At 38.0% G+C, this 16777-nt stretch overlaps 1 protein-coding gene across 4 annotated transcripts in view; it reads right to left on the reverse strand.

The window, feature by feature from the left end:
* The window catches only part of LOC108975931 (protein singed), a 54349-nt gene that overhangs the window by 15457 nt on the left and 22115 nt on the right, over nt 1-16777 (reverse strand). For 2 of the 4 annotated variants that reach the window (XM_018944773.1, XM_018944772.1), the window contains exon 3: nt 1111-1401. In XM_018944773.1, coding sequence (XP_018800318.1) covers nt 1111-1315 — 205 coding nt within the window. In that variant the 5' untranslated portion in view covers nt 1316-1401. Of the gene's footprint in view, nt 1-1110; nt 1402-1627; nt 1713-10968; nt 11012-16777 lie in introns of those variants that run through there. The other 2 variants (XM_018944774.1, XM_018944775.1) reach the window with 2 other exon arrangements.

Consider the following 16777-nt stretch of genomic DNA (forward strand, 5'->3'; position numbering starts at 1 on the left):
CGATGATTCTTGGATATATGCTTACGACCCGGAAACAGACGATCAATGATCGTATGAATATCATATGCTTTTAGTCTGATCTTAGACAAACGCCAAAAAAAGTTATGACCATTACCAGTTTAATAGTTTAGAGCACTACTGGTTCCAGTGGTTGGTGATACAAAACTTCCCAGGCGTTGTTTCCCAAGCCGGTCTTGAACCATGAAACCGAACATTGTCATGATGGAAATTTATTACCTTGTTTTTAGTTGCAAATTTCCCTTCAATTCGTCGAGTTGTTGCCAGAAGCGTCGCGCATTAATGAGTTCACCAAGTTTTAGAAACTCATAATACAACTTGTGCTTTTGAGTTAATGTAGCTCTGTATTTGGTGGGATACCGAGCATTAACTTGGCGTCATGAAAACTCGGTTTTGCCGTGGTTATCGTAACGGATCCATTTTTCATCACTTGTCACAATTTGATGCAAAAACGTCTTCGATTTGTGGAGTTCAAATAGCATTTTTGACATGCAAACTTTATTTCAACGTCTATTGACTTCATTTCATACTCGTATGGTATCTAACTCTATTGCTTTGGAATATATACACCTGCTGTTAAACGTTTTGAAATGGCTACTTGAGTACCTCACAAAGATTCTGAGAGCTTTTTGTGAGTTTGGCAACAATTTTCATCGAGTAATGCTACAAGTTCCTCATCTTCAAACTTTTTTGGATGTCTGGGACCCAGAATAATACTCAAGTTATTCCATAAAGAATTAAAGGAACAACTATACACGAATATTGTTATAGGCACAATATAAAAACGGTAGCACAAAACTCTAGAACCCTAGTTTTTTATATTAAAACGTGATAAATTACAATTTATGTGAACATGCAAAATGAAAAGCCTCGAGAAGAGACCAAACCGAAATATGGTATAATCACCGAGTTCTTTTACGGTGATTCTACATCGATATGTTTTTCGCTTGGCCATCCCTGGATTAAATTGATGAATGACATTTCTTAACGACATACGTTTTAGGAAAATAACTCGCCTTTATAGTTAGTAAATAGTTTATACTAACAACAAGGAACATATTTTAAATGCAACAAGCTCTACACAATACTCACTTTCGCCGGTATTCGATGGCTCCAAAGTCCACAGTTGTTTTTTCTTCAGGCTGGCGCCATTCGCATTCAACTTGAAACCGAAAGTTTCGGCCGTCATATACCTGTGTGCGCCATTAATCAGGCCAATGGTCCACCAGCCCTTCTGCTGGTTCTGTGATATGATATCACCATTCGTATGGTTCAGCTCATAGCTTTGACCATTCATTGTACTGCTTACTGGTTGAGGAGCAATGGTGACGACTTTAATGAAACAGACGAGGTGTTGGAGAATGCGGGACTAAGCTGATGAATCTGTAACAAAGAAGAAGAAACATAAGAAGAGGTTGATAATAAGCAGCGAATAAGTATTTGGTTCATGTGTGAGCCTTAATTAATTGCTCAATTTGTGCTAAACTAAAGGCACCGATATATGCGCGTCAGTCGCAATCTATTTTAGATTTTCTTTAACATTTTCAAACATAAATCTGACAAGCGGCTAAATGCTTGCAGTGTTAGTGGAACGAGTATTTCAACAAACCGGAACATTTCTAGCGAACACTTCCATGAATTATGTGGCCGTCATGTATGGAACTCGATGAAACTCACAACTCGCGTACGATCCTGCCGATCACCTAAGCAATTGTACATATACACATATGTATGAATTTATGTATAGACTCGTATTTGGTCATGATAGTTGTCATCACTCCAGACCATCGCTATCCTTAAGCTTCTTTTTCGGCCGATTACGCGTTTTTAAGCGATTGCCTTTAATTTAAGAAATTGCAAATGACAAATTCATATGCAACGCACAACTGCAACTGCTTTCGCACAAAACGCGCTTTGCATTTTTATAAACAAGTATGCGCCTGCGCCGTACACAAGACAGAGCTGGGGGCTGCCATCAATGTTTGCATGGCTAAATTTAGAAAAACAGCGCAGCATAACATAAAGGCAAGACGACAGCATTCAGAGGAATTGGGCGCATCAGTATTCGCTTCAATCGTACGTATAATGGTGTGTCGCGTGATGGAAACAGCGGCAGCGAAGACGAAGCGACAGGAAGCTAGACGTCAGTGACGCCACAGATGCCGCCACCGATTCGCGACGATGAACTACTACAATTACAATGCATCAAGCGTTCAATATAGATATAAATTAATTATTTCAGGAGGTGACGGTGGGGATTGTTGCTTCGGTTGCGATGTAAATAAACCGAAATCAATTATATTGAAAACACTTACGCAAAGTATGACGCTTGCAGTTCAAAGTGCTGGCAAGAAGTGCTTATTTAGCTTCAACCGAAGAATTTGAAGACAGAAATTCATCGGTTTTTGGTTTCCAGTTAATTTAATTATCAGTTTCAATTATCAGGCCAATATATAAAGGTCGGATTTGTATAATAGAGTGGTTTTTAGAGCCATAAAATTTCCTAGAGGGATAGCTGGCAAATAAGCTGTCAAGAGACGATACAAAGTTCGACATTTATGTTCAGTAGACTTTAGAAAACTTGGCCGACTTACAGCAGAACAATTTATAAATTGTTGTAATTTATTTTCAAAGCATTCATTCTGTCGGCAGATTTAAGAAGCACATGGTAAGTAGCAGCGTTTATGGCTTAACGGATGACCTGGTGTCGTGTTTTGGCCATAAAGCGCTGAACACAATCTTATAATCAAATCCAACCGCAAAATTCGTCATGTTGTCATCGGAGAGTGGTGACCCAACTAGTTGAACGGCATAGAACCGGCTCATTCGAATTGGTTTCAACAATTGCCCGAATGGCAGATATTTGGTATTTCCCTTGCTATGGCTTTTTGTTTTTGACGGGAATGTGACACACTATCATCAAGATTATAATCATTTTCAAGGCAAATATCTCCTGTCATCGAACAAACAGTCATCGCACTCTCGACTAGGCTACCATGTCACTGTTGTCAGACATAACTTCGAAGTCGTAGATAATTTCGTCTAGCTTGGAACCAGTATAACAATTATGAGAGAAATCCAACGCAGAATAACTCTTGCCATCAAGTGCTTTTTCGGACTGAGTAGGCAATAGAGAAGTCCTCTCTCGAAGAACAAAAACCAAACTCTCTAAGTCAGTCATTACTCTCGTCGTGTTATATGGTGCAGAGGCATAGACGATGACCACATCTGATGAGTCGACGTTACGAGTTTTCGAGAGAAAGGTTCTGCGGAAGATTTATGGTCAACGACTAATACCGCATTAGATGGAACGATGAGCTGTATGAGACATACAATTACATTGACATAGTTTAGCGAATTAAAAAACAATGGCTAGGTCATGTTGTCCGAATGGACGAAAACACTAAAGCTCTATTCAACGCAGTACCCGCCGGGGAAGATAGAGGAAGAGGAAGACCTCCACTCCGCTGGCTAGACCTGGTAGAGAACGACCTGTCTGAGATTAAAGTTTCCGTGTTTTGCACGAAAATCTCTTACAGTAGTCATCGGATTAAGTGAATTTTCGTAATAATCTCAAACTAATCTAATCAATTTCCAAGCGTTGTATAAAAATGAAACGTGACTCGATGAAATGGCAAACCTTACTGAACGCATTGACAAAAGAATATAACAGAGCTTGGACTTGAATACAAAAGTATATAAATACATTGGTGTCCCACGTGAATAATACAAATTTATGCGAAATACTCACGAACAGTCCCGACAGAGACATTTATATGAACATACTAGCATATATTATATTCCTGAACTCATCAACTCCAGAGTCGCACTAGCATGCTCCAACACAAAAAAAACAAAAAAGAAGTGTTATCAGACATGCTCATGTAAGTAAGCGAAATATCTTCATTGCAAATTACACGACACGATCAGAATCACGGAATTCAATTACGCCAAAGAGAAGGAGACAGAATGAGAGCACTTTGCTAAATTTATAGGCTATAAATGCATAAACAATAATGGCGAAGTTAGGGACCTGGTTACATAACTATGTATGTGTGTACAGCCATGAGCTAAATTAAAGACTAGACTAAGTACACACGTCTGTAAACTTGTAAGCATTGGCCGGGAGAATAGTACCGCAAGCAATTTCAATTAAAAAATTAGTGCACCAACAAAATGATTTATTTGTGATAACCGAAATGGAGAAAACTAGTAAAGGAAATGAGAATTCGTGGACTGAAGCGAAATTCTTGCTCAAACATCATTTATTTTATGAAGAAGGCGCAGAATTTCCGGCGTAAACGCTTACAGGAACAACAATACACGTAAGAGCGTCAAGGGGGGGCTTGAGGCAAGCTGCATATGGTTGCCAGACTGCTTAGTAAGCGCACCGCTGGGCATTACAAACACTTGGTTGGGCGAGAGAGGCGCGCGGTAGGAGCGAGGTGGTTGAAAAGGAGTCAGAAATTTGCACGTATGTTCTCTCAGCTCTCAGCTTTCTTACATGCTTATGTGCGCGACTCTTAAGTGCTTATAAGTCAGTGGCCAATGTAAGACCTGTTGGGTGTGGACTCGCATACTAAATGCGGCGACAAAGACAACAAAAGCTAATGGCTGTTAAATCGGTGGGACCAAGCGGCGGCGGAAATCATAACAACAAGGCAAATATGTATTGGAGAGTACGTAGGAAAGGTTGAATGTAACAAAAGGAAATATTGGAAGTTGTGTAATGAAAGCAAAAGTTGGCAGCGAAAACCTAACTGAAAAAGGGAAGAATACCAAAAATAAACAGCACTTGGAACACACCCAACTTAAGCTATAAATATCGATCATTGCGCTTAATATGATAACTTAGCAAGTGGAGGAGTAATTCAATAGCGTTTATGGGCAGAAGTGCAAGACAACACACACACGCATACATTTATGCATACACATTTATGCGTACAAAAATGCATGTAAACATGTGTATTTGTATATTTCACTAGCTTCTTGAGCCATAAAACCAGCGTTTAATCGCTTATTTAAAGCGCTAATAAAATCAAATTTTATGAGTGAAGATCTAAATCTAAGTACATTTAATGATTGTGTTTATTGCCACTCGTAAAATAAGGACTCAGAGGGTTAAGATCAAATGAGACATAAGTGCAATGCTAATGTCATAAAATGGAAAAATATATATTAACGCCTTTACATAAATAAAAATGTTTCCAGGCACTATTTTTCGATCGAAACGTTTATGGCAGCTACATATGTATATCCGATCTAAACAATTTGTTTCGAACATTATAGTGTTTCTTTGAATTATAGTTCATACGAAATGAAAATATCTTGTCAAATGAAATAGTTTTCTATACGATCACTTAATTTTTATTGTACAATTGGTGTGGCAGCTATATGATATTGCGATCCGATCTCAAAAATTTCTGCGGAGATTCAGTCATTGCCTCAGAAAATAACCCTTTCCGAATTTCATATAGATATCTCCTCAAATGAAAAAGTTTTCCATACAAGCACTTCACCGATCGTTCTGTTTATATGGCAGTCATATGTTATAGTGAACCGATCTGAAAAAGTTCTTCGGAGATACAGTCATTGCCTCAGAAAATAACTCATTCCGAATTCCGTGAAGATATCTGGTCGAATGAAAATTTTTTCTCTATAAGCTAAGCGCTATAGTAATCCGATATCGCCGATTCTAACAAACAAACAGCTTCTTGGAGAGAAAATAATGTGTGCCAAATTTCATAACAATATCTCTAAAACTATGACGCTAGTTCGCGTATATATAAAGATAAATGTTTAGACGGACATGGCTAAAACGACTTAGCTCATGAAGCCGATCATTTATAGATACATATACGCAGTGTATACTTTACAGGGTATCCGATTTTTTGGGTGCTACAAATATTGTTTCAAACTTAATATATTTGTTCAAGGCATAATCATTTTTTATTGAAAACTGAAAACGTATTTCTTTAATATTCGTTTACCTAAAACAATTTGGCAAATATAACCAATTTTTGGAAGAACAGCCAGCAAAAAAAAAAAAGTAAAAACAAACAGTTTGCTTATGATTAATTCTTAGTACTTAATTGACTCAAATAACTTGGCGTATAATGATTTTCACTTAAGCAGCGTGACCAAACACAGAGCCACACCGCTCTTGGCGTGCCAAAGTGCATCTTCAGATTTTGCGCCGCCGCAGCTCATTACCTGCACTACGGCACGCTGGCTATGGTAGGTATGTTGGGTGCAGAAACCTTTGGAATCCGGTGCAGGGAAAGCGTATATAAAGTAAATACCACACAAAAAGCAATTTTCCGTTACCGCGTTACCGTTGTTGTGAGTGCGGCACGAAAATTATAGAAGTGCGCGCCACGCAGCATGATCGCTGATCGTGTAAACTTCAAATATGCGCCAAGCGTATAATTCAATTAAGTTATGGTCTGTAAAAATAATATGCTATGTAATAATCGACGCACTACATCATTTACAAGCCAAAGGCAACTCCAAAGGCCGTGTTGAAGTGGCGAAGCGCAGCATCGGCAGCACAACAACCGTCAGATTTACAAGCACGAATGGGTGTAGATATGAGCGGCCGATTGCGGAGTTATCGAATTGGCAGTATGCCTGTTTGTATGCTTATAGCTACTTCTAGTAATACACGCAGGAGTCTACTTATGCATTTTTTTGTAGAATGACTGCATTGCGGTTGGGGACTAATGCATGTAAATTGCTACTCTTATGCGCATTCGTACATATTCGTAGATCGCTGTTATTCAAGCATACGCGTAGAAAAGAGTTATCATGTTTTTCTATTAATATTACTTTGAAATCGTGCTTACGATCGGATTTAGAAAGCTGCCACTTAAAATATTTTGTTGATCTGTTAAATTTCGTTGGAAAGATCAGACAGGCGATCGACAGTAATAAATGAGTAACAAAAGACAATTCAACAAGATCATTTGATTTTTCTATGAACTCCTTCGTAAATGAGAAAACGAATGAAAATACCAAAACAAAAAAAAAAAAACATAAGACGAATGTTATTTGTTTTTACAAAGATTTTGTGAAATTTTCAGAGGAAATTTTTCAAAACCCGACATTTTGATGTCATAACCAGCACAGACGTTAATGATAACCCTACGGCCTATTGATCCCTCTCCTATATCACACATGGCATTTTTGATGCCTACTGCCAAAGCCGTTTTCCACCCATTCTCTCCTCCGTGCAAAGCAACTTTTTTATGGTGTGGGACCTACCGCAATTCATGGTTCTGACATCATCACCCTGGAAGCTGACGCCGTACAGGCTAGTTCGTCGTCTACCTCATTCCCTTTTACATCTTTATGCCCCGACACACAGATCAAGTGTACACGGCTGCAAACTGACAGGCGGTTCAGCCGTCCTATGTACTCCTTCGCTAATAGGGATTTGACATCATAAGCTGAGATCGCTTTTAGTGCCAGTTGACTATCGCTGAGTATAGCGGTACGCTGGTTGCCAAAATTGTCAAAGTGGTGCGCTAGATTGATTTCTGCACACTGACTTATAGCAGAGACTTCTGATTGAAAGATGCTTGAAAAACGTCCCATTAGTATGGATAGTTTGGTATACGGTCTCGCAATGTCCGCTTCAATGCCTTCCGGTGTTTTCGAGAAGTCAGTGTATCACTGGATAAAGCTGTCTCTCAATGGTAGATCGAGCGAGGAATCACTCCAATCCGCCTTACGGTCTAACTATTAACTATCTTGTAAAGTTTATCCTCGTCGTCCCTTGGAAAGAAGGGTCAGTGGTGTGTCTTCCCCTAAGACCTTCATTTGTTGAGACGGCATTATCTTCCCTTTGCTGCCATGAGCATCATGGTATGTTCCAGGATCGGCCGGCTAGGCGTCTGCATATCATGAGTGCCTTGGTGGCTGTGGCCAGTGTAAGTTCCACGTACCCATTCCACCGTAAAGTTGAGTCTAATGTGAGGCCTAGGAGTTTTACCTATGTAGACAACTTCAACTTCCTGCAACCAAGTGTTAGGAGCCTCAAGCCCGGAAGAGATCCTCGCTTTTTAAAAGGGATGCTTTCGACAGGCTCTTATTCAACTCTCCCGTATTGGACCTTTACTTTTCTAGACTTAAGCTATTTTGGACTATGCGGCACCGAATCACATTGTTTGTGAGCAACTCAAGGAGCTCATCTACTACTACGCTCCATAGTCGTAGAGATAGAACTCTACTCTATGGGCAGCCCTTCGTAGTACCACGACGAAACTTACTATCCGCACGGTGGTTTCAGCTATCCTAGTGCGCAGTGCAGCCTCTATCCATCTGTATGCTGGAGCCCTCACATTCCTTTTCTCAACACAAGCATATATACTTCTGGGTGCTACCAACTTCGTGACAAACTTAATACACCTCCACCTTGTATCTGTTAAGTTGACTACTACTGTAACATATACACTACCATTAATGAACATTTATCAATTTTCATCAGAATTTTGTAAGAAAAATACACACATTTTTTTACAGTTATGCTAGCTACAAAATACAAAACACATTTTGCAGATCTTAATCAAAAAATCGGTAAATATTTTTCTGTTGCCGAGCGCTGGGTTGTAAAAACATGACCGATAACAATTGAATTGAGAAAATATGAAAGACATGAGACCGTGACAACTTATCATACACACACATCGAACGGTAGTTACACTACTGTTGCGGCAACTGTAACGAAAAATAAATTGAATGCCAACAAAAGGTAAAAAAAAAGTACAAAATTAAAACAAAGAGAAATTGTAACATTAATTAGCGAAGATGCTGAGGCTGTCGAAACTGTCAGAAGACAGGGGGCTGCGAGAAATGCTCATTGCGAATGCCGAATACCGAATACCGAAAGCGAGTGTGTGCATTGCATTGATAGCAACTGCATTTTACACCAACACACGCACACATACACGTGCGTTTAAATATGTACTTACGTAAGTGCATAAATGGCAGAGTTGATACCTAAGCTTTCAAGTTCGGCTGCACGGCGGAGGCGCCCCTTTTGGCAAGTTGGCGATAATGTGACCAACCAGTCCAAAGTAGCTTAACTGCTGCCAGTTGCCAGTTGCTGCCATCACAACAAAGTCGCCGTTTTATTTCACACATTTTTGTCGTGACCATGCGAAGCGTAAGATGCGCTCAAATGGAGCAGGGACACGCGTGCCTCAGCGGCCAGTGGGTGGAGCAAGGTAAAAGCGCATAAGTAGAAATTTATGTGACACGATACTGTTGACTATAAAAATTAATTTAATGCATCTAAATAAAGTGTACGAAGTCGAGATGGCACTTTACGAGTAAACCAGTCAATAAGACTTTAATTGCACTGGTATGGAATATACGCATATGTATGTGTGCGGATGTGTAGAGTACCATTTGCAGAGGACACGCCGCATTCATGGCAGTATTTATACAAATTGCCAATGACATAAGCGGGCAGTGCAGCAAGGTAATGCAACATGACGCAAAGCTGGCAGAAAATGTAGCGCACACCCTTTCTGAAAGGAAAATCAACGAGTGAAAGACTTGATCACGCAATAGTCGAAAATATAAACTATATTCATTGCTTTAAACCGATCGCTATTATTGCTATAATAAATCTTTGAACCTTATCGATAACTTGAAAAACTAAGTTTCGATAAAAAATGTTTTAGAAAATTTTGTTAGTCAAAAATGCCAAAATAAATACAAAAACTCTTTCTTCTTCACTTAAAACAGAAGTACGCAAAAATTATCTTAAATTAAATATCAGAAGCTCATTCATTTTTGTACTATGGGAGGCGAAAGAAGAAAATAATTTATCGAACATAATAAAATAAAAAATAAGCTATAATTTATGCTCTGAAAATAAAATTTTTATCAATAAAGTTATCGATAACTTGAAAAATAAGTATCGATAAAACTTGTTTCGATACACATATTTATTATTAATTTTTATAATTTCATTTTCGATATATTTTTATCGAATATTATTATAAATATCTGAAATCGGCAAACTCGTGATATACATTTTTGTCTCGAAAGATTTTTATTGAAACCTATTATTAACATCTAATTTATTATTTGTTAGAATTAAATTTTTGTCGATAAATTTTTATCGATTTTTTATACATTTTTCTCTCGAAAGACTTTTATCGAAAATATTAGCGGTTAAATCTTGAATAATAAAAATTATAATTTTAGACGTTGAAAATATCGATAACCAACTTGGATAAATTTTGAAATTACTAATATCTCAAATACATTTTAATCTAAAAATTATATAAGATTTAGAAAATTAATGAAAATTGCATTTAAACTTAACTTAAAAGAGTGGTACAAAAGCAAGTAAAAATTTAGAGCCAACGAAAATATATCACAGAATTATCGATGAAACATATAAAACATCGATTAAACTATATAAATAACGATTAACTTGCTCAGAAGATTTTTGGAAAAAAAAAACCAACTAATCTTTTTCAAAAGACTATGGATTTAAAAGAAAACCTATTCTGAAAGGTCTACATTCAAAAAATGTTGGTTTCTTCAGTCATTCTCTACATCTACCACTGAGTTATTATCGCCGCAGACGATAAGTGAGTAATACCAGCTTTTTAAACATCTATCAGGTTTCTAGCTCACTAAAGATATACCGTTGCAGCACTTCAACCACCACTATTCACTTTTACCGAGTTTTCATATCGCACCATCTCTAGCAACATCAATCTCTAGCATATACCCACTTAATCTAACGGTAAACAGAGTGTAAATTCGTTTACAATTCCAAACTTTCTACGAAGCTTTTAAATCTAGTAACTATGTTTTCTTGTTCTTAGCGACGGTACATGGCATGTAAGCCTCTACAATGAATAACGGTCTCCACTCAAACACAAAACTCCACTCACGACACCGATACAGCTGTTGGGGCAAACTCACCGCAATTAATAATCCCGACCAGTTTGGTCCAACTACCCGTGAAACGGCGCCTTTTCGACACTTCCAAACCGAACCAAAACGAAAACGCAACAAACCAGATTCAATTTAACAGACTTGAATTTCTGCACTGACGCGCCAATGTCGCACACCCGGCAACGGCTGACTGTTTTCAACGCGCCTGGCATTCCGTGTGTGCAAACATCAAAGCGGCAGCACGCCGTGACAGGCGACGAAGCGAGCAGAACGTGTAACTGGGCTTACAGTGCGCCTCTCCTATTCGAGCGGTATATGCAGCTGATGCACACATGCACTTTGAATGTGCATAGTTGTACATACCTATAAAGCTGATATATCTACATATGTGCGGTGTGCACAACTTGGACCCAGTGGCATGGCAGTCCATTTTGATTACTATTAGCGCCAGTGCACTCGGTTAAGCACAAGTAACTGGCATTAGATTGCACTGCAAATAAGTACACAGTACAGTGTTGCTGAATATAATAGCATCAGTACGCTTCTTTCATTTTATTTTATTGTTCATGACGACATCTTAACAAATAAAAAAGTTTTTTATAAAAGAACATGAGTCCTGTCGTTAGAATGGATGAAAATACTCCAGCTCCAGCCAAGAGGAAGACCAACACTCCTTGGAAAGATCAGGTGAAGAAAGACCTGGCTACACTTTAATTCTTCCAATTGAAGCCAAAACAGCGAAAAGGAAGAATGACTGGCGCGCTGTTGCAAACTCGGCAATAAAGAAGAAAGATATATATCTTACACGAAAATTTTAACTTCTCCCCTTGAATAGCGCTTTTTTTGGAAATATTCCTTAAAGCAATTAATATCAAGGTATCAATTTATTTATGAAAGAAAATATAAAATAATATTTAGTCAATGTCATCGAGGATTTTGAGGGTCAGATTATTATAAAATTCCCTTTACTAATAAAAGTTTTTATGACGCATGTTTCAGGCCTAGTAGGGAGTAATACTGTAATGGTTAACTACAAAAAAATATTAGAGAGTTGCACATATTAAAACCTTAACGCAAGCAAATTCAGATATAGTTGAAAACTGTATCTGTGTTTCCTAAGAAAGCCTGTTTACCTAGTAAAAATGTTTAAATAGTGTTGCCACTTGTTAAAAAAATTTAAACATATTATAAAAGAAACTAGCGTTTGCTATGTCACTATGAAGCTAAATAAGTTAAGCCTGTTTAAAATAAAGAATGATTTAAATATGTAGTGTTGCCACCTGTTGAAAAAAATTTAATTTAAAAATTAAAAAAAAACAAATGTTTGCAATTTATTTATGAAAATATAAATGGCTTTCTGTCGCCCGTTCATATTTTGGAGAAGGGTTGCCACCCAACCGAAAAATTGCATAACCGCAATTTCGCCTTTATAACTAATTTTATGAAATTTTATTTAAGGTATATTCGTCAGTACGGAATTTATAGACTTAACAAAATTTATATATGCATACATGTATGTATGTGCATAGTATTGCCACCTTTTTAATCAAAAAGTTAATCATAAAATCAAATAAACAAACGTTTGCAAATTATTTATGAAACTAAAGAAGGCCAACTGCTGCACGTACAAACATATTTTGGAGAAGTGTTGCCACCCAACCGACGAAATTACGGTTATACAGTTTTTAGTTTACAATTTTCATTAAAAATATATTTGTCAGTGGAGAATTAATAGGCTTAATAAATTCAATTTTCAATTTATTATTATGCCATTATTTCAAGCAGCGCTGTAATTGAATTAGCAAGCCCAACGGCCGACACTTTGAATGCGAACTCATCAGCGTATCGAAGAAATTGCGGTGGCGGCGGTTAATATGATTGTATTAGTGCTGCTAAAAATACTTATTAAACAAAGCGCCGTAAAACAATACAAAGTAATTCAATAAAAGCACAGACACACATACATACACCAAGCAACACAAAAGCTGTAACTGCATTCATAGAACGCGACGCGAAGGAAGTGCGAAACAGTAAACTTGCTAGCGAAACAAGCAAAACACAAACGCAAAACACGCCAACAGCCGCAGCAGGAGCCACAAGCCGTGCAACAACAATAAAAACAACAACAATAGTACTACTTGCTAGCTGGCTACGAAGAAAAGTAGTTGGAGCTGGAGCTCGAACCAGATGTAGTAGTTAGAACTAGCGCTGTCTGCCGTCAGAACGAATTGGAATAATGTGGCTTGCGGTTTTTATTAGTTGTTGCTTTGGCGCTGTTAGATTTTTCATCAATGTTGCCTCATTTATTCTGCATCCGTCCGTTCTTCTACCCAATTACAAACCATTTGCTAAAGCCTACATATGTATACATATGTATGTGTGTGTGTGTGTTGGTAGCCAGGTGCTGAGCCACGAGAGTTAGACCAGAAAGAAATAACAGTGTTCAAATATTTTCTAATATATGTATGTACATACTTATCTACCCACGTAAGTGCTGCTGGGCGCTTACATACATACATAGCTACAAATGTAACGCGTGCACGTATCTGTGTGTGTGTGTAGGTATGTTTGTAATTTATAGTGGGATAGTTAAGTTTTATAGTATCATAGCTGTGCCGCATTTCGCTGTGAGTGACCGCAGCAAGAGGTCAATGCTGATGAGCTCCAAACAGAAAGCGATAATCCAAGCAGTGGCATTATTCAAATGCTGTCACACACACACACACGTACAACGATATGAAAGAATAAAATAAACAATTAACTAAGATGGAACTGCCGGTAGGTAAAAACGGATGGCAAAAGGTGAGAAATAAATGGGTTCTATATACTGGTACATTGATGATGAATCAACGTTGCTCTACAGGTGTGTGTTTAGTATGTATGTGAGTGCGTAGCAACTGGTGCAGAACTCTACATATTCATGTCTTGCCTTCGTTATGGCAATATGAGTAGCAATGAAAAAAGCAGATTAAAATTCTTTACAGTTTCTAAATTAGTTGCCTTACATAAAGAGATATGCATGTACATATATACCGTATATGCTTATGTCTAAGGATCGTGTACATTACAAATCTCTGGTGGTTTGATATGAGCACAAGTAACAATAAAGCTGTAAGTACAACTAAAAAATGTTGGCTATGACCTGAGGTAAAAAAATTAAAAAAAAAAGCTGCATGTTGCTAAGAATAATTAATCCATTTTTAAACAATTTTCAGACAACTTTTTATTTGGGAAAATTTATCATAAAACTGGAGTTAGTACAGTTCTCTATTTTGAACTTAGATTCCTCTAAAATCGTCAAATTAGCGGAACATTCCTCATTGCACTCAATATAAAACCACCAGCCCAACTATCGATCTCTCTTTGACCAGATAATCGGTATATTCCCCAATATAAACAGATTTTATGAATACCCAGAAGGGACCAATATTTAAGAGATAACGAATTGGATGTTATCAAAGATCAGCATCTATTACGGATCAACTAAACACATTTTGATAAATGCTTAGGATATGAAGCGTGTCAATGCGAGACTCGTACCCAAAGCACTGAATTTTTTGCAAGAACTATGAAAAATAGAGGTCGCAAATTAGATGCATGAGAATTCAAACGCTCCAAAAATAATGCTAAACTTGAAAATGTTTTTTTTTGGTAGTCCGGTTCAAATTTGATCAGCCAGTAAAATTGAAAAACTCATTTTATTCTTCAAAACTCATAACAACATAAGCTGAGATCGCTTTTAGTGCCGCTTAGGTATGGTTACGATAGTTGCGATGGAGTTTGATTTCTGCATACTAACTTATACCAAGACTTATTCTTAAAAGATGCGGTCCCGCAATGCCTGCTCCAATGCTTTCCGGTGTTTTCGAGCCGACAGTTTACCACTGAATAGTGCTGCCCCTTCATAATCTTCCCTTTGCCAAAACACGCTGCTGCCATGCCTCGCTGCCTGTTTGATTACTAGATGCAGTGATGTGAGCTACAGCCTGACTTCAAGTGCTGCAGTTGGGCTAATGCGCATTGGCTCTGAAGCGCAGACACAGGCAAGTCTTTGCAACTTCGATAGTTGAMGAGCCACCGAAGACTGCGTGGCCTTCCCATGATGATATACAGCCACCCGACGATACCTTGCAGCCCTAGGCAGCTCTGGACAGTGATATTCCACGTGCCTATTCCACCGTAAGATTGAGTCTAATGTGAGGCCCAGGAATTTGACTCTTTTAGACAAGCCCGGAAGGAGTCTTGTACTTTCACATCCAAAAAAATCCTTTATTTGATTCGGTTTTACGGAGCATACCCGAACAATAATTGTACGCACATTAAAGATTTGTTACTGGTTATTTTCATAAATGTAACATTGCTTTAGATTCCTTCACTGTGGCTCAACTTCAAACGCGCTTATCAAATGTAGCAAACAAAGGCGGCTTGCAACAATTTCGAAAGTGAAGGTAAAACTTTCTACCGCCAAGCTGAAGTTTGAAACAAGGCAAAGCCTTGGACTTGAGCCGGCGGCAACTTAATCTTTGACAATTGATTTTTAACTCTTTCACGATGATATTGAAATTTGAGCAAACTACAGCAGCTGATTCCTTTCTTTTTGCTTTGCTTCTGTCTGCTCCCCGCCGTGATATTTGCAAAGACGACATTTAATTGAACGTGAGTGATGTCACATAATGAAGCCACGAATTCCACCCAAACTGCCCACTCTCCGACGAATGACCACTGACACTGCATGCAATTACTCGCATGTTTTACGATCATTTGCAACGCTAGCGACCACAATTGACAGCAGCAACAACAACAACAACAACAAGCAGCAAACAGAGAAAAAACGGGAATTTGCAGTTGTTTTTTAATGTTTTTGTTTGCTTGCTTTCAGCTGATCATCGGGGATGGCAAGCAGAGGCGTCAAAGCAGCAGCAAGCAAGCAAAAAACAACGGTTTTTCTCTGCAACAACTGCTAAGCGCTGCATAATTTCTGTGCAATGTGACTGTGGCAAGCGGCCAGTGACAGCATAAAAGTGGCGAAACCGAAAGGTGATTTGAAAACAAAATTCAACTGTCAACACAAATGCGAAATTTAGAGAAAATTACACCAACAAAAAAGACAAAAAGAAACCGCGAACAAAAAAAAAAAAAAAACGAAGACAAAACGACACAATTTACAGTAGCAATTGATGAAGTTGCAAAAAGCACACTTGATACAAATGCAGAGTTGCACGGGCATTATGTTGCGGCATGTGGCAATGCAGGCAATTCGTTGTCGTTTACTTTTGATCACCTTCACTTATACATATGTATGCATGTTTATACATATGTACTTATGTTAGTAAGTTGTCTGTTAACGCCTAATACCGATGGAGTTGTTAATAGCCACAACCACTTTGGGGCAGTTGGACAGCTCATTTAGCCACTCTTGTCAGCTGCTGGCTCTGTGCAAATTTCTTTTTCTTGTTTTCACAAACAAACAGCTCAAATTACAGCACAAATGTACCGTAATTGAACAAATTTAAGTTGAATATGTGAAGTGCTTGTAGGCGTGGCATAATGCATACACAGTTTACGAAAAGACTTGTACTTTACCATTGAGTCAATAATAGGTAAATTGCTGCAAAATTTATGAAGACAAAACAAAAAAAAACCGTTAACTTCGGCTACAACGATGCTATAATAGCCTTCACAGGTGCATAAAAGGGTATAAAAAAAATCGTTTTCTTGATTTCGATTGCTCAATTTATATGGCAGCTATTTGCTATAATGGTCGGATCTGAAGAATTCCTTCGGAGATTGAAGTGGTTCTTAAGATAATTAACTGTAGAAAGTTTCGCGAAGATGT

Source organism: Bactrocera latifrons, unplaced genomic scaffold, assembly GCF_001853355.1.
Source record: "Bactrocera latifrons isolate USDA-ARS-PBARC rearing strain unplaced genomic scaffold, ASM185335v1 scaffold_7, whole genome shotgun sequence".
Taxonomy (NCBI): domain Eukaryota; kingdom Metazoa; phylum Arthropoda; class Insecta; order Diptera; family Tephritidae; genus Bactrocera; species Bactrocera latifrons.